We start from the raw sequence: 23,715 nt of genomic DNA on the forward strand, positions 1-23,715 counted from the left end.
ATAATCTGTCCAATCCAGCCTTGAATATGTCCCAACTTCGACTGCTTCTTGTGGGGAGTTCGAAAGATTAATCGTCCCATTTTTATCTTAAATAGGAAAAACAATTTTTCTTTCACAAAACCACTTTTACTCTGTCTGATTGTATTATGATTTTCTGAATGTCCTGCTCCTATCTCCTTAGCGATGGATATTAGCATTTCCCAATGACACATTTTTCTTTATAATATTGCGAACAGAACTGCTGATAGGGGAAAAGAGGGCAGGATTCTCCAGTCCCCGATGCCAAAATCGCTGCCGACTATGTTCAGCGCCGCCACAGTTGGGGGGTGGGGGGAGCCGATCTGAGGGCAAGGAGGGCTGTGGGTACTGGTGGGGGGTGGTCCGGGGGTGCTGAGCCTGGCCAAAGGGGGGCACTATTTGGCAGGCTGGGTCCGCACACGGCTGGCGCCATGTTGCACGTCACGGCCGCTGCAGGCTGCCGCTGTGCGCATACGTGGCCACGGACCAGGCAATTCTCCGTCCATATCCACAGCTAGAACCGGGGGTTCTACGCTGCTTGGCTGCTACCCCCCCCCCCCTCCCCCCACCAGATGGAGGATCGGTGGAGATTCTGTGCTGTTTTCTGGGTGTAAAACGCCACCGGTCCCATGCTGACGTCAGCACCTAGCCTCTCAAACGGAAAATCCAGCCCAGAGTCTTTATGCAAGTTAGGATATGGACATCAGAGGTAGGATTCTCCCGCAATTGGCAGGGTAGCCCATACCGGCGCCAAAGAGTGACGTGAACCACTCCGGCGTCGGGCCACCTGGAAGGTGCGCAATCCTCCGCACTTCCGGGTTCGAGGCTGGCGCCGGCGCGAGTTGGCGCATGCACAGGACCGCCAGCGTGTTTCCTGCGCATGCGGTTTGTTCTCTGCGCCGGCCATGGCGGACCCTGACAGAGGCCGGCCCGGAGGGAAAGAGTGACCCCATGGCACAGGCCCACCCGCAGATCGGTAGGCCCCGATCGCGGGCCAGGCCACCCAGGGCCAATCCCCCCGCGCCCCCCCCCCCCCCCCGAGGACCCTGCTAACCGCCCTCCGAGCCAGGTCCCAACGGTATGGACCTGGTCTATTTCACGCCGGCGGGACTGGCCAGGAGAATTGCCGGGGGGGGGGACCGCTGCCAATGGCCCCCGACTGGCGCGATCCCCGCCCCGCCCGAAAACTGATGCCGGAGAATTCGGCAGCCAACGCCGGAGCGACGGAGCGGGATTCACGCCGCCCCCGGGGATTCTCCCACCCAGCGGGGGGTCGGAGAATCCCACCCCAGAGTTCTGGATTATCAATTACAGAGGGCCATATGTGTACTGCTGGACAGATGTCTATTGGAATAGCCGAGTCTGGAAGTGAATTGACAGGAATGAGGGTTTGAGGTGCAGATGAAACCATAAGACAGAGGAGCAGATGTAGGCCACTCGGTCCATCGCGTCTGCTCTGCTATTCAATGAGATCATGACTGATCTGATGTGATAATCCTCAACTCCACTTTCCCGACTTCTTCCCATAATCCTTGATACCAAAGAACAAAAGAACATAGAGTGCAGAACCTTGAACATTCTTAATTACCCAGCCTCCGCAGCTCTCTGCAGTGAAGAATTCCACAGATTCCCTGCCCTCTGAGAGAAGAAATTCCTCCTCATCTCTGTCTTAAATGGGCGACCTCTTACTCTGAGATTCAGCCCTCTGGTCCGAGAATGTCGCACAAGAGCAAACAACCTCTCAGCATCTACCCCTGGGAATTCTATGTGTCTCAGTAAAGTCGCCTCTCTTTCTTTTAAACTCCACTGAGTACAGGCCCAACCTACTCAACCTCTCCTCAGAAGAAAATCCTTCCATAGCCGGGACCAACCTAGTGAACATTCTCTGGACTGCCTCCAATGCCAGTGTATCTCTCCTTAGATATGGGGACTGAGGCTGATCCGCAGTCAGGCCATGTCATAGTGCTTGATATAAGTGGTCTCAGTGAATATGTGGTTGGAAGCTCTTTGTGGGATCAAAAACAAGCCATATGCCCTTTGACCTCCCCCAGTCAGATAAAATCTGAAGAAACAAGATCAGCAATATGGATCCTGGAAAATAAAAGACAAGGCTGAACGACAAAATATTTGTTGGGTTTGGAAGCATCCTGGCTTCAGTATTTGGTCAGAAACCTGAAGCCATCGGCTATCATGGCCCCTCTGACCTGCAGCTATTGGCTATCACATCTGCTTTAGTCTGCAACCATCGCTACCACTCTAATCCGCAGTCATTGGCCATTAATGCCTGTCTGACATGCCGCCATTGGCCAGCCCCACCTCTCTAGCCTGCAGCCCTTGGTCATAACTAACTCAGCCATTGTGGTCATCACTGCTTTTCCAGATTGCAATCATTGGCTGCCACCTCCTTTTTGTCCTTTAACCTTTACCTGTCACTGTATCTCTCTCGCCTGCAACAATTGACTATCACTGGTTGGGCACCACCGGTTCTCAGTATAAATATCACACCTCAGGGAATGCTGGGTAGTTAGCAAAGGAGAAAGATTGAAAACAGCTCGTGGAGGAGTTTAGATTAGAGAGAGTTAACACGAGGATATCATTAGTGACTACTAGATTATAGATTACAGCTAGACAGATTCATTATTACTTTATTACTAGTTATAGCTCAGTAGTGCGTGCAAACTTCATTTAATTAATCATTATCCAATAAATTAGTTTTGATTCAATCTAAAGATTGGTGGTTTCTTTGTCATCAACTCAACGGACCATTCTCGATCAAAACACAAAGAACAACGACATATTACCACAAAAGGTGATATAACAGGTGTCAACAGTACAGAAAAGGCCCTTTGGCACATTGTCCCTCCGTCAGTCAAAAACAGCCACCGAAGTATTCTAATCCCATTTTCCCCCACTTACAGAGTCATACAGGTCCTTCATAAACAGTTTCATGCAGAGATTTACACCAACTACCTCAAGTCAATCATAGAATAAGCAAAGGTTCATCAAAGTGTGGTGAAACAAACAAGACATGATGATAGCTGATCGAAGCAAGGCTGCCACAGGAAAATCACATCCAATTAGTTTCCACTCAGGTCACAGAGTTCCTCGCAGGCAATGGGACATACCAGCATCTGGCATTGTAATACAACCCATAATCAAATGGTGGCATTGAATGATTTAACAGGGTGATAAAGGGCAGTCTGAGAGCTCATCTGTCACAGGGCAAAACCGTTTCAACAATCCATTAGTTTCCTATTCCACACATAGCGATCCAGTCTATACCCACTGACCAGGAAGACACCAGCTGAACTGGTGCCCGGAACTTTCGCATGCTGCTCACCATTCTTAATCCATCACTGCTATCCAACGGAAATATCAAAACCAAAGCAGGAAAAATCGCCAAGTGACAAGGTACAGTAAAAACATACTTAGACAAGTTGGACATGTGCCTTGGGACCACTATTTGGAGTTGGAGATGGGACATGCACTAAACAGCAAAGTTCGACCATAAATTTTAATGCTCTCTGTAAAGATCAAAACATAACAAGCAATTTCTCAGTACCAATAATTACCTGTTGGATGGATTGGCCATGCTAAAATTGCCCCTTAGTATTCAAAGGGTAGGGGATTATTGGGATAGGGCGGCAGAGTCGACCTAGGTCGGGTGCTCTTTCGGAGGGTCGGTCCAGACTCGATGGGCCGAATGTCTTCCTTCTGCACTGTGGGGTTTCTATGACAATACAACATGGAGCGCAAGAAACTTGATAGAGAGTGGTTCAGGATTTTCCGAGGACAGTGATTATGACGACATACCCTTTCCCGATCCGCGATTGAGATGTTGGTCATTTACCTCACCAAGCTGATCACGCAGAATCCACAACCTCAAATTCACGGATCTCAATCAGGGCACCAGAGGCCTGCCTTTCTCAAAGGCTATATCTATACTTTAAAAAAACGGACAAGTTGAACTCTACAACGTGACTTCATGCACAAAGGTTTGTTGCTTTACTTTTTATAAAAGATCTTCTGCTGGATTCTCAGTTCCTAAGTCTTAGGGCTGGATTCTCCGATTCTGCGGCTATGTCTGCAGGATCCGTCCGGTCGGCGCCGCCCCCTGCGCCAATGCTCCGCCCGGTGGGGGGGGGGGGGCTAGCAGCCGCGCCCCCTAAAAGGCTTTACCTGCGGATACGGCCGCAGAATTGCCGGGGCTGTGGCCGCACATTGGCACGGCGGCGGCCTGTGCCAACATGGCGCCAGCCTCGCGCGGACCCGGCTTGCCAAAAACTGCCTACCTGTAAACCCTCCTCGCCAACCTCCCACCAGTCCTCCCAGGCCCCGTTGAAGCCCCTCCTGTCAGCAGAACGGCTCCTCCCCCCCGCCCCGTCTGTAGCAACGTTGGACTCAGTCCCGAAAGTTGTGAGGACACGTGTCCCACGCCGTCGGGGACTCGGCCTATTGGGGGCGGAGCATCGAGGGAGGGCCTCAGGTGACGTACTCCTCAAGTACGTCATTTTCAGGGGGTGGCACAGCGGGAAAATGGCGCCGCCCCCACCGATTTCAGCGTAAAAATGGATTCTCCGGATGATGGCCGAACGTGATTGTTGTGTTGATGCCAGGGCACGATTCATGAACTTTTACGACAGCAAAACTGGGGCTGAACCCGAACTAACCAGTGACTGTGGAGGGGCTAGCACTGGCACCATGTGGAACACAATCGATTCCAATGAAAAACGGTGCGGGATTTGTCAAGTCAGTGATTGACACTCGGGAGGCTGACAAGCTGCAGTCGCACATACACATTACACTCCGCACACATACCCATTCCAGCCAACAAGATGGTACTGGTTGTGCTGGAGCGTGTTCATACAGCTGTTGGGTCGGCTGGGACCAGAGGGCATCTCGTGGGTGGCCTGGACGGACACCTATATGACCTGTGGCACTAAGTTCACATTAGGCAGCCAGCCTCGTGTGCAGCTGCATGGCTTTCCAGCTGTGGCAATGGTGTTCCGTGCCCGTCCATCCTGACCCCACAGCCCACCTCCTGGCAAATGTCCGCTACTCCCCCCGGCCCTGGCAGAAACCACCTGGCTAGCGACACAACTGTCAGAAAACTATGGTGATATTAGACACTTACCATATCCTCTCTATCTCCCTCAGCAGACACGACGCCTGTTTCACGATTTTTAAAGTGAACCGTGCTGTTGGGAACACGGCCCATCGGAGCCGGAGAATCGCGGAGGCCCCGGAGAATACCAGGTCAGGCCCGCTAATAATATGCAAACGGTGTTTACTGTACGTGCGTTCCAGACATCGTGGGCTCCACTGTTGAGCAGACGGAGAATTGCGATTTGGCGTCAAATCGCGCCCGCCGCGATTTTGGCGTCGGAACCTATCCTCCGCCCAAACGTGTTTCCCTATTTCAGCGACATCCAACGGAGAATCTCACCCGGAAACAATTGCAGTGGAATCCTCCAATGGCGGGATCCTCCAGTCTGCCGGCAGCGCACCCACACGCCTGGGTTTCCCGGCGGTGTGAGGTGGCTACAATGGGAAACCCCATTGGCCAGCTGCGGGGACGGAGAATTCTGCTGCCGGTGGGGGGCGTGCCACACTGGAAAACGCAGCTGGTGGACTGGACGATCCTGCCCTTGGTGTTCAATGGTTCAACTCTTCTGAGTTTGATTATGTTTGTCTGTTGGCCAATCTACATTCACTGTGCTTGATTGGTTAAAGCTTAAGTGTGGACTCAGAATAAAATAAACAAATATACAGAAGCTACTAGAAGCTAAGCTAGAAGCATGGGAATAGATTTTTTAATGCACTGTATAAAACAGTAAATTAAGTACCTGCACGCTTAGAAATTGGTGTCATCATTGCACTGCGTTAAAGCTTTTTAAATATAAATTTAGAGTACCCAATTTATTTTTCCAATTAAGGGGCAATTTAGTGCGGCCAATCCACCTAACCTGCACATCTTTGGGCTCTGTGGGCGAAACCCACACAGACACGGGGAGAACGTGCAAACTCCACACGGACAGTGACCCAGAGCCGGGATCGAACCCGGGTCCTCGGCGCCATGAGGCTGCAGGGCTAATCCGCTGCGCCACCATGCTGCCCACACTGCGTAAAAGCTGATCAAATATATGAAATGTATGAAAATTGGCGTGTGTTACCACTGAGGGGCAGATGACATTTATCGAAGTTGCAATGATTTGTGCTTGTTGCATTATAATGAAATTCCTCCTTGCACCCACAAACCCTGTCACCACAAAGAAATATAGGTTCCCCTTTTAGGAGATCTATTTCCCTGCTTGCATTGTGATTGGCATTTGAGCCACTCCCCCCCCCCCCCCCCCACTGACCCCTGCCCTTCAACCCCTGACCCCCATTTCCATACCCGTTGACGTGGCTGAGGCAGGTCCCTTGAGCGCATGGGTTGCTTTTGCACTCGTCGACTCTCGAGAAGCACTGCGGGTCGTAATAGCCATCTGGACAGACACAGGAGAACCCATTCACCCCGTCCTCGCAGGTGCCGCCATTGCGACAAGGACTGGAGACGCACTCGTCGATGCCAACATCACACCGAAAGCCTGCAATTGAAACAATGGGTCAAAAAATGGTTCGTCGCCTCTTTTGAAAATGAACTCTCGCTTGTGTTGCCCGAGTTGAACTTTTAAAACAGCAACGTGCATTCCTATAGCGCCTCTAACATAATCAAATGCCCAAGGCGCTTCACCAGAGTTTTATGAACTCATAATAAAGCTTACAATAGTTGTGCCACGTTTGGCTCAGCATTTGTTCCCAGGAGCGGAATCCAGGGACGGAATTCTCTGCAGCGAGTCCGCCCCTCGACTAGCGAGGACAGCGAATTTGGCGTGCCGTTAGTCGGTGGCGGGGTTATGGTGGGGGGTTAGGGGGGGGGGGGGGCAGTGGGACCAGCAAACCCGCCACCAGCGAACGGCCCACATTTTTCTCAATGATGTACAGAAGCGTTCATTAGTCATTCAAAGGGAGGATAATCGCACTCCGATGCAAACATCGGGCGTTATTGTGAGATCTTTCCAGCATGTTAAGATCCAGGCCTCGTCTATGGATACGGCAGGGGAGTAGTCTGAGCCAGGTGTAAAGGAGACCAGGCAAATTCATTCATGAACAGAGAGCTTGGAGATATCAGAGCTGTGCTGTATTCTGCTGCACACCGGCAAAAAGTGAAACTGAGACTGGATCGGATGACACACTGATGTCGTTGTTCTGATGATGTTGTGCTGCTGTCCCTTAAAGTCACATCACAACGTAATCCTGATGTGGCCATTTAGATCGACAGCGTCATGAGAAAAGATATCTCACAGGCTTAAAGTGGAGCGCTTAACAAAAAGGTCTCTCTGCGTCTCTCTCTTTCTTTCTCTCGCTCTTGCCCAGAGACAGGGCATTCTTAATATTCTCAGTGATGGCATGAGGCTATCTGGACAGCTGAGGGGTAGAAACACATGTCAGGTGTTGAGGCAAAACGGGCAGCACTCGTCAGTCTGCCTGTTCTATACAGGGGGTGATACTTAACCCCATCAATGCAGCAGGCCTGAGTATCAGACCCTGTGTACTTTGGGAGACAGCTTGTGCCAACTTACGAGATTGATATCCAGCTCTTAAAGTCTGAACCAGCCCAGGTTTGAAAGTCTGATGGTGTTGAAGGTAAGGCCATGTTGAGGCACTTAGTACCTGGATAGTTGTAGCTGCGAAGGATGTTTAAATAGGCCGGGATTCCCCTCCAGCAGAGGAGGCTGAGGAGAGAGCTGATGTGAGGAGTCTGGACAGAGTAGATGCAAAGGGCCTATTTACCTGAGCAGAGGTTGTCACTGGGTCTGGATGGAACTCACTGCCTGAAGAGGTCATCAAGGTATACCCTCTGGAAATGCACCTACAGTGCAGTAGCCTGCAGGGCTAGGGACCAAATGGTGGAAAGGGGATTCAGGCTGGGTGGTCTCTGACTGTGCCGGAAACCTTTTACACTTGCATGATGAACATTTTTTTTCTAACCGAGGAGTAGAAGGCAATTAACTCTTAGATAAGAATTTGCGACTCCTCAGATACTGAAGCTACTGGTCCATGTATGAATGCAGCAAGACCTGGACAACATCCAGGCTTGGGCTGACAAGTGGCAAGTTTCATTTGCGCCTCACAAGTGCCATGCAATGACAAGAGAGGATCTAACCACTGCCCCTTGACATTCAATGGCATTAGCATTGCTGAATCCCCCATAATCAACATCCTGGGGGTTACCATTGATCAGAAACGAAACTGGACTAGCCATATTAATACTGTGGCTACCAGAGCAGGTCAAAGGCAAGGAATCCCGCAGTGAGTAACTCACCTCCTGGCCACCCCGCCAAAGCCTGTCCACCATCTACAAGGTACAAGTCAGAAGTGTAATGGAATACTCTCCACTTGCCTGGATGAGTTCTGCTCCAACAACACTTAAGAAGCTCAATACAATCCAGGACAGAGCAGCCCCGCTTGATTGTCCCTCCTTCCACAAACATTCAAATCCTCCACCACCGACAGTGGCAGCCGTGTGTACCATCTACAAGGTGCACTGCAGTAACACACCAAGGCTCCTTAGGCAGCACCTTCCAAACCCACAACCATTACCATCTAGATCAAGGATCCTCAACCTTTTTTAACCCATGGACCCCTTTTCCTCTTAATTTTTTTTTGTGGACCCCCATAGCCATTCCACAGAAAAAAAAGCTTCTTATATTTTTACGAGCTTTTGATAGTAAGTGAAAAACACGACTAAATCCTGATTCAACAAGGTAAGATGATGGAAAAGCTATAATGTAGAGCTGTGCTTTATCCCAGAGTAGTGGGTAGTTTTTCGCAGTGTCATTTGTTTTCCATATATTATGCTTCCCAGCTTTGAATTTTGCGTGCAATATTTCATCACTTTGTAATTCAATGAGGGTCTCCTGTAAAGAAATGTCTACATCGGCAACATTAACTTCAAAAGAAATTGCCACCCAAGTTGGTATATCCATCATGAGTAGGTCACTAAACCGAGCTTGCATATTTTCATGCAAATTTTCCAAATATTCAGCATAAATTAGATAGATTATAATCTCTCTTTGACCTTTGTCAGTGCGAGAGAGAGAGAGAGAGAAAGGTGAATATTCATCATGAAAACAAACATCTAAGGTCGCTGCCTGCTACCTGAGAAAAGATGGGTGATTTTCACCTCCGTTTGTTCTAGGTAACTTTAAATTTACGACACTGTCAAATGTAAAGTTTTTTTCTTCTACTTGATTGCCATAAAAAATTCATAGCTACATGAATATTTCTACTTTTAGTATTTTAATATGGCGTAGATTACTGTAAAAATTTAATTCTCAGTAATAACAATTGTTCTGAAGTAGAATTGCTCTATGGACCACTAAAATATCACCGTGGACCCCCGATTCGGTATTTTTTTTGTGTGGACCCCCAATAATGTTACATGGACCCCCAGGGTCCATGTGGACCCCGGTTGAGAACCACTGATCTAGATGGACAAGAGCAGCAGATACCTGGGAACGCCTCCAGGTCACTCACCACCCTGACTTGGAAATATATCACCGTTCCTTCAATGTCGCTGGGGCAACATCTTGGAACTCCCTCCCTAACAGCATAATGGGTGTACCTACACCTTGGGGCAGCAGCGGTTCAAGAAGGCAGCTCACCACCACCTTCTGAAGGGCAACTAGGGATGGGCAATGAATGCTGGCCTAACCAGCAACACCCACATCCCGTAAATGAATTAAAAATTATAAATATGCAAGAAAAAGGAGTTGGCCATTTGGCCGGTTAAGCCGGCTCTACCAATCAATAAAATCATTGCTGACTTGACTGGGGCCTTAGTTCCACTTTCTTTACTTCCCCATCAACCTTGACACCCTCATAGGTCAAATCAGCCTTGAATATAATGGCTGACCCAAACTTTACTGCTCTATTGAAAAGAAACTTCCAAACACTCACAGAGAAGGAATTCCTCCACATTCCTGTCTTAGGTGAGAGACCCTCGGCGGGATTCTCCCGAATTTGCGTGATGTCCCGACGCCGGCGAAAAAAACTGCGCAAACCACTTCGGCGTCGGGTCGACCGGAAGTTGCGGGATTCTCCGCATTTCCGGGGGCTAGGACGGCGGCGGAGGGGTTGGCGCCGCTCCAGCCGGCGTCGAAGGGACTGCGCGAGTTAGCACATGCGTAGAAACACCGGCGTGGTTCAGCATGCGCAGAGCGGCCAGAGTATTCTCGCCATGTGCTGGGGGGGGTGTCTTCTCCGCACCGGCCATGGCGGAGCACGACAGGGGCCGGCGCAGAAGGAAAAAGTGCCCCCACGGCACAGGCCCGCCCGCAGATCTGTGGGCGCCGGATCCCCACCGGGCCCCCCTCCACCCTTCCCGCACACTGGCGGGTCCCGCCGTGTGGGACCATGTCCATTCCATGCTGACAAGACAGGCCAGAAACCGATGGTTGCCCGGCCCACCGGGGCCCGGAGAATTGCCAGGAGGGCTTTATTTTGTTACCTTGCCGCCCAGTTCAAGATTCCCACACGAGGGGAAACATAATCTCAGCATCTACTCTGTCAAGCGCCTCCACGATCATTCTTGTAAACTCCAATAAATGTAGGCCCAACAGGCTCCACCTTTCTTCATAAGACAGGCCACTCACTGCAGAAACCATACCCTGCTCCTACGCATATTGTATACAGATAAACCAGGAGATGATGTAAATCAGTGATGCAGAGATTCACAATATTAACACGCGCTCCCATCAGGACACTGATAGATTTGTGTGGAATGGTGATTTACACCCGAAGCAATACTATTCTCCGTCAAAGCCAATAGACAACAATATTCGGTCGGATACAAAGCTGGCATTCCACTATCATTATTGTAGGAGTGCTGCACTGTCAGAGGGTCAGTCCTGAGGGAGGGCTGCACTGTCAGAGGGTCAGTCCTGAGGGAGTACTGCACTGTCAGGGTCAGTACTGAGGGAGAGCTGCACTGTCAGAGGGTCAGTACTGAGGGAGTGCTGCACTGTCAGGGTCAGTACTGAGGGAGCGCTGCACTGTCAGAGGGTCAGTACTGAGGGAGTGCTGCGCTGTCAGAGGGTCAGTACTGAGGGAGTGCTGCACTGTCAGAGGGTCAGTACTGAGGGAGTGCTGCATTGTCAGAGGGTCAGTACTGAGGGAGTGCCGCACTGTCAGAGGGTCAGTCCTGAGGGAGTGCTGCATTGTCAGAGGGTCAGTACTGAGGGAGTGCCGCACTGTCAGAGGGTCAGTACTGAAGTGGCGCTGCACTGTCAGAGGGTCAGTACTGAGGGGGTGCCACACTGTCAGAGTGTCAGTACTGAGGGAGTGCTGCACAGTCAGAGGGTCAGTACTGAGGGAGAGCTGCACTGTCAGAGGGTCAGTACTGAGGGAGTGCTGCACTGTCAGAGGGTCAGTACTGAGGGAGCGCTGCACTGTCAGAGGGTCAGTACTGAAGGGGCGCTGCACTGCCAGAGGGTCAGTACTGAGGGTGTGCTGCGCTGTCAGAGGGTCAGTACTGAGAGAGTGCCGCACTGTCAGAGGGTCAGTACTGAGGGAGTGCCGCACTGTCAGAGGGTCAGTACTGAAGGGGCGCTGCACTGTCAGAGGGTCAGTACTGAGGGAGTGCAGCACTGTCAGAGGGTCACTACTGAGGGAGTGCAGCACTGTCAGAGGGTCAGTACTGAAGGAGTGCAGCACTGTCAGAGGGTCAGTACTGAGGGAGTGCTGCACTGTCAGAGGGTCAGTACTGAGGGAGTGCTTCCCAGTCAGAGGGTCAGTACTGAGGGTGTGCTGCGCTGTCAGAGGGTCAGTACTGAGGGGCTGCTGCACTGTCAGAGGGTCAGTACTGAGGGAGTGCTGCATTGTTGGAGGGTCAGTGCTGAGGGAGTGTGGCACTGTCAGAGGGTCAGTGCTGAGGGAGTGCTGCACTGTCAGAGAGTCAGTACTGAGGGAGGGCTGCACTGTCAGAGGATCAGTACTGAGGGAGCGCTGCACTAACAGAGGGTCAGTACTGAGGGAGTGCTGCACAGTCAGAGGGTCCACACTGAGGGAGTGCTGCACTGTCAGAGGGTCAGTACTGAGGGAGTGCAGCACTGTCAGAGAGGCAGTACTGAGGGGGCGCTGCACTGTCAGAGGGTCAGTACTGAGGGAGCGCTGCACTGTCAGAGGGTCAGTACTGAGGGTGTGCTGCGCTGTCAGAGGGTCAGTACTGAGGGAGAGCTGCACTGTCAGAGGGTCAGTACTGAGGGAGTGCTGCACAGTCAGAGAGTCAGTACTGAGGGAGTGCTGCACTGTCAGAGAGTCAGTATTGAGGGAGTGCTGCACTGTCAGAGGGTCAGTACTGAGGGAGTGCTGCACTGTCAGAGGGTCAGTACTGAGGGAGAGCTGCACAGTCAGAGGGTCCACACTGAGGGAGTGCTGCCATGACAGAGGGGTTATATTGTGATCGAATTGTGAACTGTCAGACGTTCGGATATGCGAACATCCCATCAAGTTGTTGTAAAGGGTGTCACAACACTGCAGTGAAGAAGAGTAGGAGAGTTCTCCCCTGTGTTCTGGTCCATGTTTATCTCTCAAAGATCAGCACGAGAGAATATTTGGTTATTGTCAACATAGCTGGTTTTGGGATCCTGCTGTGCACTCTTTGTTTGCTGTGGTTCCCATATTACAGCTGCAACAAATTACTGTCATGCTGGTTGAGCCCTTTGGAATGTCCTGAGATTGTGACAGCTGCCAGATATTTGTAAGTCTTCATTCCACTGTGGAATGGGGTGCTGGTTCCCTTCACACTGGGCGGAGAGGGGGAGGGGGGAGGGGGGTGGGGTGGGGACGGTGGGTGCAGAGAAACCGTGTGCGTCGTCGTATTGTGCTCTAAAACCTTGGGCAATTCACACTCACAGCAACCAGAGGTGGGAAGGGACGGGAGGGGAAAGGGAGATAGGACAAGACTTCAACACAGGATGTGAGAAAACGTGCTGATTGTGATAATAGAGGCCAGTTTGCGGTTAGCCGCTCAGCCGTCACATTAGCTGTCACGGTTTATGCTGACACCGCTATATCTTGATGAGGGTGTGCCTTTTCTTTTGTCAACTGACTCGCAGCTAAATGGCAAGTTCGAAAGCCTCCCTTTCTGTAGCCAACCAGTCTGCCCTCTCCCCATCCACAACCTCTCACTCACATTCCCGGAGTGGAATAAGACGGGGGGGGCGAACCGGCGAGGCGGGCCACTCCGGCGCCGAGAAGGGGCGTGAACCATTCTGGCATCGGGCCGCCCGAAGGTGTTGATTCCTCCGCACCTTCAGGGGCTAGGCCGGCGCCGGAGTGTTTTGGTGCCGCGCCAGCCAGTGTGGGACGGCTTGGCGCCATGACAACCGGCGCCAAAGGGCCTACGCCGCCGCCCCCCCGGGGGGGGGGGGGGGGTCGGAGAATCCCGCCCCAGCTTCTGCACAGGTCCCTGGGTCATGCTAAGAAGCCACAGAAGAGTCTGATAAAAACCGGATAGACCAGTTCAACGTCAAACTCACCAACTGAGAATTCTGTTTTGTGAGCTTTGTAAATTTCCCACGACTTTTGAATTCACAGTGAGAGGGACTGTCAGGGGCAGGTGACTGGGGCAGTCCGTCCCAACTTGATTCACCTCCTCCTTGCCCATCACTGCTTCCGCAGCGCTGGTGTCATCGGTGCTGACAGCAGATCACCGCAAAATAGATCTCCTCGGTTTCCAGCCAAGGAGGTTTACAGATATCCCCCGAGGGAGAACTGAGAGTCCCCAGTCAGTGTGCTCATGTTCCCCGACGGTACGGGACTGGGAGATGGCACGGTGACACAGTGGTTAGCACTACAGCCTCACAGCGATAGGGACCCGGATTACAGACTTGTCTGTGCGGACTCTGCACTTTCTCCCCGTGTCTGCGTGGGTTTCCTCCGGGTGCTCCGGTTTCCTCCCACAATCCAAGATGTGCAGGTTAGCTGGATTGGCCGTGATAAATTGCTCCTCAGTGTCCAGGGATGTGTAGGTTAAGGGGTTATCGGGATCGGGCAGGGGAGTGGATATCATAGAATCACATTTCTACACTGCAGATGAGGCCCTTCGGCCCATCGAGTCTGCACTGACGCGTGAAAGGCCCTGACCTGCCACCCTAATCCCACTTGCCAGCACTTGGCCAAACAGGATCGAGGTGGACAGCTCTGTTGGAGGGTCGGTGCAGACCTAATCAGCCGAATGGCCTCCTTCTGCACGGTAATGATTCTATCACTGAGAGACTCCAGTCAGTGTGCAGATATCTCCCTGAGACAGAGGGACTGAGAGACTCCAGTCAGTGTACAGATATCTCTCTGAGGGAGAGGGACTGAGAGACCCCAGTCAGTGTACAGATATCTCCCTGAGGGAGAGGGACTGAGAGACTCCAGTCAGTGTACAGATATCTCCCTGAGAGAGAAGGACTGCGAGACCCCAGTAAGCGTACAGATATCTCCCTGAGGGAGAGGGACTGAGAGACTCCAGTCAGTGTACAGATATCTCCCTGAGAGAGAGGGACTGAGAGACCCCAGTCAGTGTACAGATATCTACCTGAGAGACGGACTGAGAGACTTCAGTCAGTGTACAGATATATCCCTGAGAGACGGACTGAGAGACTCAAGTCAGTGTACAGATATATCCCTGAGAGAGAGGGACTGAGAGAGGAGAGGGACAGAGACTCCAGTCAGTATGCAGATATCTCCCTGAGCGAGAGGGACTGAGAGACTCCAGTCAGTGTATAGATATCTCCCTGAGAGAGAGGGACTGAGAGACTCCAGTCAGTGTACAGATATCTCCCTGAGGGAGAGGGACTGAGAGACTCCAGTCAGTGTACAGATATCTCCCTGAGAGAGAGGGACTGAGAGACTCCAGTCAGTGTACAGATATCTCCCTGAGAGAGAGGGACTGAGAGACTCCAGTCAGTGTACAGATATCTACCTGATTGGCGGACTGAGAGACTTCAGTCAGTGTACAGATATATCCCTGAGAGACGGACTGAGAGACTCCAGTCAGTGTACAGATATATCCCTGCGAGAGAGGGACTGAGAGAGGAGAGGGACAGAGACTCCAGTCAGTATGCAGATATCTCCCTGAGACAGAGGGACTGAGAGACCCCAGTCAGTGTACAGATATCTCCCTGAGCGAGAGGGACTGAGAGACTCCAGTCAGTATACAGATATCTCCCTGAGTAAGAGGGACTGAGAGACCCCAGTCAGTGTACAGATATCTCGCCGAGAGAGAGAGGGACTGAGAGACTCCAGTCAGTGTACAGATATCTCCCCGAGGGAGAGGGACTAAGAGACTCCAGTCAGTGTACAGATATCTCCCTGAGGGAGAGGGACTGAGAGACTCCAGTCAGTGTACAGATATCTTCCTGAGAGAGAGGGACTGAGAGACCCCAGTCAGTGTACAGATATCTCCCTGAGAGAGAGGGACTGAGAGACTCCAGTCAGTGTACAGATATCTTCCTGAGAGAGAGGGACTGAGAGACCCCAGTCAGTGTACAGATATCTCCCTGAGGGAGAGGGACTGAGAGACCCCAGTCAGTGTACAGATATCTCCCTGAGGGAGAGGGACTGAGAGACTCCAGTCAGTGTACAGATATCTCCCTGAGGGAGAGGGACTGAGAGACTCCAGTCAGTGTACAGATATCTCCCTGAGAGAGAAGGACTGCGAGACCCCAGTAAGTGTACAGATATCTCCCTGAGGGAGAGGGACTGAGAGACTCCAGTCAGTGTACAGATATCTCCCTGAGAGAGGACTGAGAGACTCCAGTCAGTGTACAGATATCTCCCTGAGGAAGAGGGACTGAGAGACTCCAGTCAGGGTACAGATATCTCCCTGAGAGAGAAGGACTGAGAGACTCCAGTAAGTGTACAGATATCTCCCTGGGAGAGGGACTGAGAGACCCCAGTCAGTGTACAGATATATCCCTGAGAGAGAGGGACTGAGAGACCCCAGTCAGTGTACAGATATCTCCCTGAGAGAGACGGGACTGAGAGACCCCAGTCAGTGTACAGATATCTCCCTGAGAGAGAGGGACTGAGAGACTCCAGTCAGTGTACAGATATATCCCTGAGAGAGAGGGACTGAGAGACTCCAGTCAGTGTACAGATATATATCTGAGAGGGACTGAGAGACACCAGTCAGTGTACAGATATCTCCCTGAGGGAGAGGCACTGAGAGACCCCAGTCAGTGTACAGATATCTCCCTGAGGGAGAGGCACTGAGAGTCTCCAGTCAGTGTACATATATCTCCCGGAGAGAGAGGGACTGAGAGAGGAGAGGGACAGAGACTCCAGTCAGTGTACAGATATCTCCCCGAGGGAGAGGGACTGAGAGACCCCAGTCAGTGTACAGATATCTTCCTGAGAGAGAGGGACTGAGAGACCCCAGTCAGTGTACAGATATCTCCCTGAGCGAGAGGGACTGAGAGACTCCAGTCAGTGTACAGATATCTTCCTGAGGGAGAGGGACTGAGAGACCCCAGTCAGTGTACAGATATCTCCCCGAGAGAGAGGGACTGAGAGACTCCAGGCAGAGTAAAGGCATGTCCCCGAGAGAGAGGGACTGAGAGACCCCAGTCAGTGTACAGATATCTCCCCGAGAGAGAGAGGGACTGATAGACTCCAGTCAGTGTACAGATATCTCCCTGGGGAAGAGGAACTGAGAGACCCCAGTCAGTGTACAGATATCTCCCTGGGGAAGAGGAACTGAGAGACCCCAGTCAGTGTACTCAGTGTATAGGTAACTCCCTCAGAGAGACACACTAAGAGACAGACCCCAGTCAGTGTATGGAAATCCCCCTGAGAGAGAGACTGAAGATCCGATTGTGTATATCACCCTGAGAGAGAGACAGATAGAATCCAGCAAGATATCTCTCTGATCATCTGAGTGGGACTGAGAGACAGACACCTTTTCACAGTAACTTCATTGAGTGTTAATGCAAGCCTACTTATGACACTAATAAAGATCATTATTATTATACCAGCCCACATACAGGTGTCTGAGAGAAAGGGGACTGTTAAACACTGTGCTTCGCTGTGTTTGAAAATTTTGCAGTTGATGCAAGGAAGGTTTGAAATGTGGGACCAGGCAACAGCCACCTGGCTCTGGAAATCAAAATTTAAGCTAATTAAAACTCTCTGCTTAATGGCACCAAGTGAGTACCCCACTGACAGAGAATATTGTCCCTCATTTTAGCAGAAAGTACAACAAAGACGTGATGATTATCCTATTCAGGGAAACACAGCAGAGTAAGGGTCACCTGGTCTGGGTGACCAATCAGGACTCAGAGTGGGGGAATCACCCAAGGGGGAGGGGTTCTCCTAACTTAGAGGTGTGTTGGAATTAGCTGGAAACATGCTGCTGCTGAGGATAACTTGGAAGTAAATCCCTTTTTGTTGACTAGTGAAGTCTGTGAAAGTGCGCCATTACAAAAGAGCAGCGCGTGATCGGTTTGTAGGAGGGAAACTGATTGCTTTTACCTGTGAAACCAGGCTCGCACACGCAGGCGTAGCCATTGACATAGTCTCTGCAATGGCCAGACTGGCACGGCTTCCCGACACACTCGTCAATGTCAATCTCACAGTGCGGCCCTTCAAGAGAGAGAGAAAAGATCAAATGAAAACCAAAACAAGAGGAGGTGTGCGTGTTGAAAAGTCTGTCAAATAACCCAGTCATTAATCAATTGCACTCTGTCATCGACCAGTTGCACCTTGACAGCTCTGCAGCAACGCTCACTGGCAACGCTTCTTCAACTGTTGTGCACTCCTCTGCATTTCAGCCGTGTCGGCAGACGCACTTTCACTTCGAGTCGGAGCTTTGTGAGTTCAAATACTACCCCAGCCACATAAACCGGGCCGACGGAGTACTGTACAGTCGGGACTCCTTTTGAATATGATGTTAAACACAATACCCACCTCCTGACAGATAAAGGTCCCTCATCACTTTTATCTCTGGCGTTTTGACCAACATTTATCCCTCGCCAGCATCGCAAAAACATGTTTATTTCGTCATGATCATATCATGGGATCATGCCGTGCACGAATGGGCTGTCATTTTTCCTACATTACAGTAGTGGCTGGAATTCTCTGGCCGTTGGGATTTGCTTTCCCTGTGGGCAGCGCACCCCAGCCCTGCCTCCCCGGTTTCCTGGCGGTGAGGGATGGCTTCAATGGGAAATCTAGAACACAGAAAATACAGTGCAGAAGGAGGCCATTCAGCCCATCGAGTCTGCACCGACCCATTTAAGCCCTCACTTCCACCCTATCCCCGTCACCCAATAACCCCTCCTAACCTTTTTGGACCCTGAGGGCAATTTTATCATGGCCAGTCCACCTAACCTGCACATCTTTGGACTGTGGGAGGAAACCGGAGCACCCGGAGGAAACCCACGCAGACACGGGGAGAACGTGCAGGCTCCACACAGACAGTGACCCAAGCCGGGAATCGAACCTGGGACCCTGGAGCTGTAAAGCCACAGTGGTAACCACTATGCTACCGTGCTGCCCAAGCATGGTAGCATCTCATTGACAAGCAACGGGGGTAGAGAATCCTGCCGCTACCGAATGGCCCGCCATTGAGAAACGCGCGGCTGGGAACCGGGAGAATTCTGCCCAGTGACTACTTTTGAAAAGTACTTCATTGGGGAGAAAGCGCTTTGAGATGTCGCGGTTTGGTGAAAGGTACTGCGGAAATAGGAGCCTTTTTTGGCGAATTACCCTTCACTTCCTGGAAAAACCCCGATATTCCAACAAGTGGGCCGCAGCCCATTTGCGAGTGAAACCTTCAACCATGTGGGGAATCACCTCCCCGGTGTGACTAACCCATTGCTCTCCTGGTTGGAGGGTCTCCCATGCTCCATCGAGAGAATTCTGCTGCCCAAGTGCCCACTTGTCACCACCCTCAGCTGTCCAAACCCTGCCCCCCCCCCCCCCCCCCCCCCCCTCGCCCCCCACACCACTCTGGTTACCTGTGATCCCAGGCGGGCAGACGCACCGATAGTTGTTCACCAGGTTTGTGCATCGCCCGCCATTCTGGCAGGGCTGGCTCAGGCACTCGTCAATTTCGATGTTGCAGATGCGTCCCGTGTACCCGGGCACGCAGGCACAGGAGTAGCCAGAAATCCCATCCAAGCAGGTCCCATAGTGACATGGGTTTTGAAGGCAGTCGTCAATGTTTGTCTGGCACAGCATCCCTTCAAACCCTACAGGGAGAGAGAGAGAGGGATAATCAGTGAGAGGGAGAAATAGAGGGACACAGCAAGTGAGTGATTGTCAGACAGAGACAGTGAAAGAGGAAGTGAGAGAGACAGAGTGCGTGAGTGGGAGAGACAGACAACCATTGAAAGAGAAAGAGACAGACAAACAGAGGGAGGGGGAGAGAGAGCGGGAGTCAGAGTGAGCGAGTGAGAGAGAGACAGAGCGAGTGAGAATGACTGAGAGAGACTGAGACAGAGGGATAGAGAGACAGAGCAAGTGAGTGATAGTGAGAGAGACAGACAGAGGCAGTGAAAGAGAAAGAGAGAGTCATTTGAAAAGAGTGGAAGTCATTTGAAAAGGGAATAGAGAGGGTACAGACCAAACAGGTTCATACAAAGGTAAAGGGTGGGAACAATAAGTCCGGAGAAATTTGGATGTCATGGAAAATCAGGATTGGATAAGGAAAAAAATGAAGGCTCCTGGCAAATACAGGGATCTTAAATAAATGCATGTCCGAGAGGAGTATAGAAATACAGGGAAGTACTTTAAAAATAAATTAGGAGAGCAAAAAGGGGGCATGAAAAAACGCTGGCGACAAAATAAAGGATAGTCCCGAAATGTTTTATTAAGGGCAAGAGGGTAACCAGAGAAAGAGTAGGGCCCATTCAGGACCAAAATGGCAATCTGTGTGCAGCCAAAAGATGAGGGACGGGATTCTCCGACCCCGCGCCGGATCGGAGAATCGCCGGGACGGGAGGCGTGAATAAACGCATCGCCGCTCCGATGCTGCTCCGCCGATTCTCCGCCGACCAGAGATTCCCCGCCATTGGCGCCAACGCGATCAGCGCAGCGCCGGTTGGGGGCCGCTCAACCCAGCTCCCCCGGCGATTCTCCCCGCACGATGGGCCGAGTGCCCGATGAGTTAGGCTGAGTCTCACCGGCGTCGTTCTCGTGTGGTCCTACCCAGCGGGTCCTGGACGTTCATGTTGCGGCGGGGGGTGGGGGGGGGGGCGGCCTAGCACGGTCGCCTGGCACGATTGGGGCCTACCGATCGGCAGGCGGGCATATCCTGGTGGGGGCCTATGTTCCTCCGCGCCGGGCCCCTGTAGGTCTCCACCCTGTTGCATCGGGGCTGGCGCAGAGAAGGCAGCCCATGGCTGACCCACGGCGCCCGTGCTGATGCCCAGATCGGCAGCTGGAGCAGCGTGAGGCTCACCAGTTCTGTGCTGGACCCCTGTGCAGCGCAGGATCATTGATCCTAGGGGCCAGGTGGCGCCGTCGTAAAACGCTCCGGCATTTATGGCATCGTCAACACTTAGCCCCAGGATCAGAGAATCCCGCCCGAGGTATTAAATGAGTATTTTGTATCTGTGTTCACCATGGAGAAGGGCAATGTAGGTATATGAAACAGGGAGGGGAACTGTGATATAATTGAACCGTTTAGCAGGTGTAAGCAGTTTTAGTGGGTTTAAAAGTAGCTAAATCCCCAGGTACAGATGAGATGTATCCCAGGCTACTGCGTGAGACAAGGGAGGAGATTGTAGAGGCTCTGTCGCTAATTTTCAAATCCTCTCTGGCCACAGGGGAGGTGCAAGAGGACTGGAGGATAGCTAACGTGGTACCATTATTCAAGAAGGGAAGTAGAGATAACCCAGGCAATTACAGGACAGTGTCTAACATCTGTGGTATGGAATTAATCAAGGCTTTGTCAGGGGGAGATCGTGGACTGGATTCTCCGGTCACCGACGCCAAAATCGCGTTCAGCAATGGGCCGGAAAATCCAAAGTGGGGTGCCACTTCCACGATGCCCCATCCTCTCCAAAGCGCCGTACTGGCAGATTACACCGCGCCATGTACCCACGGCCTCAAGCCATCGCCTGAGGCCCGCCACCCGATACTCTGCCCTCGACCAGCCGAGTTCCCGATGGCATGGGTCGCATGTGGCCTCATCCGTCAGGGGCTCAGCGTCTGGACTGAGTCTAGAACCGCCATCGTCGGGGGAGGGCCGATCCGCGGGGTGGGGGGATATTATTCGGGGCTGGGGGCACCGTGGTGGGGCGGTCTGGGGCGCACGATCCGGCCAAAGGGGGAGATTATTTTCCGGGCTGGGTCCCCGAGCGGCATCAACCATGAAGCACCGGGGCCGCTGCAGGCCGCCGCTCTGCGCATGCGCGGCCATGGACCCGGCAATTCTGAAGGCCGTATCGGCAGCTACACCTGGGTGCTCTACGCTGCTGTCCGACTAGCCCATCGCAAAATGGGGAATCGGTGGCCGCTTTGCGCCAGTTTTCCCACCGTTCCCACGCCGGCGTGGGGGCGGAATCTCCAAATCGAAGAATCCAAAATTATGTGGGACATAGATCGGGTAGATAGGAGGAAACCTTTCCCCTGAGTAGAGGTATCAATTCCAGGGGGCATAGATTTAAGGCAGGAAATTTAGAGGGGATTTGGATTTGAAGGGAAAAAAAATTTCACCCAGAGGCTGTTGGGAATCTGGAACTCACGAACTGAAAGTGTGGTTGTGGTGGGCACAACATTTATGAAGCATTTAGATGAGCACTTGCAATGCCACAATACACAAGGCTGCGAACCAATTGCTGGAAAATGGGATTATGAGACTAGAATAGATAGGTGTTCAATGGCCAGCGCAAACTCGATGGGCCAAAGGGCCTCTTTCCGTGCAGTATAACTCAACGACTCTGTGAGAATGGGTTCTCGAGAGAGGAAGGGAAGAGGGCTGCCTGCACGCTCAGAACTGAAGCCAGAAAGAAGCCAACACCCTCAGGAGATGGAGGGCGGGGCAGGGGTCGGGGGGGGGGGGGGGGGGGGGGGGGGAGGACCTAGAAAAGGGGGAGGTAAAGCAAGAAATTAGAGAAAGAGAGAAAAAAGCGGAGAGCAGAGAGAAGGGAAAGAGGGAAGGAGGGGCAGAGATTGAAAGAGAAGACGAGCCATAGAAGGGGTTGTAGGGAGAGAGACAGGTGAAAGATAGACTTCCTTCAGGAGCGAGGGAAGGGAGGAGAGAGAGAGAGAAAGACTGAATGGGAGGGGAAAGAGGGGGAAACGGCGAATGGTGAAGCGGGGGTAGAGAGATGGACAAAAGAAAGGAAGAAGAGGGAGGGCGAGAGCGAAGAGTGAAGAGGCAGTGGGAGAAGTGTGAAGGAGCTGATGGTAGTGGGGGGGGTCAGAAGGCAGTGGAGGTCAGGTGGGGTGAAGAACTCACAGGGAAAACAGTGAGCTTAGAACCCCGAAAAATAAAATATTGAATCATCGAACAATTATACAGCAGACAGCAACGTTGTGCCAGTGTCAGAACTCGAAAAAATACAACATATACAATGAGGCAACACACAATTCCTTTGGTCTAGTGACATACAGGGCACAGAAATCTCAAAAGTTTCATCTGCAGTTACATGTTGACCTTGGTGGACAGCAATCATTGACCATCGAACACGACCATTGATTGAAAAAAGCAGCACGCACCTTCTGGGCACTCGCAGTCATAACGGCTGGGACCATCGATGCATTTGCCTCCATTCAGGCAGGGGGTGCTGGAGCACTCGTCAATATTAATCTCACATCGCTGCCCAGCGAAGCCTGGGATGGGGGGGACAGACAAGAGGTTAACATTCACAGGGGTAAACTGATCACCAACTGAGTGGGCACCAAGGCGGTGCCCTATAAAATAGAGCAGGGTGGGTCAGAGGTGCAGCCCTCCATCTGGGGTCATTCCTCAATATGTAGACTTTTGGTTGCCGGGACGTTGTGTCAGATGTGTTTGATAATGTGTCAAAGCCTGACGTAAATCCCTTTCCCATTACACAACTGACAGTGAAGGATGTGATACTGAAAAAGGGGAGGGTGAGGGAGAAATGAGAGAAAGAGAGAGAAAAGCAGAGAGATAAGGGAAAGAGGGAAGGAGGGGCAGAGATTGAAAGAGAAGAAGAGACACAGAAGGGTTTGCAGAGAGAGAAACAGGTGAAAGATAGACTGAATGAGAGCGAGAAGGGGAAATAGAGGGAAGGGGAAAGAGAGTGGTGGGGATAGAAAAGGAGAGGAGAGAGGTGGTGAAAAAGGTCGGGGAAACAGGAAGGAAAAGGGTAGAGATGGTAGGGGGCGATGGTGATGAGAGACAGAAGGTGGAGATAGGGCAGAGGAGATGGGTTGAGACAAAAGAGAGAAAGAGATAATTTTACGTCAAACCCAGATCTTGTGACTGTTTTAGTGGGATGGTGGAGGTGTCTGGATGAGGTAGCCTACATAGAGGTAGGAGCTGACATGATCTTTTGACCCAGCCTATATGGGTACTGCTGGACTGCTTTCTTGCACCTGCATAGACCATTGAAACTTCAGCTCTGAGAAGATCCCATTCCTGAAGGTTAGGTAAGTGTTGCTTTCTGATTGATGAATAGCCAA

The 23,715-nt window shown here is 51.8% G+C and overlaps 1 protein-coding gene across 1 annotated transcript in view; it reads right to left on the bottom strand.

Moving 5' to 3' along the window:
* Positions 1 to 23,715, bottom strand: part of LOC119975877 (neurogenic locus notch homolog protein 1-like) — a 115,181-nt gene that overhangs the window by 71,427 nt on the left and 20,039 nt on the right. The window contains 4 exon segments of the mRNA XM_038815772.1: positions 6,416 to 6,608; positions 17,587 to 17,697; positions 19,074 to 19,307; positions 22,783 to 22,896. Coding sequence (XP_038671700.1) covers positions 6,416 to 6,608; positions 17,587 to 17,697; positions 19,074 to 19,307; positions 22,783 to 22,896 — 652 coding nt within the window.

Source organism: Scyliorhinus canicula, chromosome 13 (assembly GCF_902713615.1).
Source record: "Scyliorhinus canicula chromosome 13, sScyCan1.1, whole genome shotgun sequence".
NCBI lineage: Eukaryota > Metazoa > Chordata > Chondrichthyes > Carcharhiniformes > Scyliorhinidae > Scyliorhinus > Scyliorhinus canicula.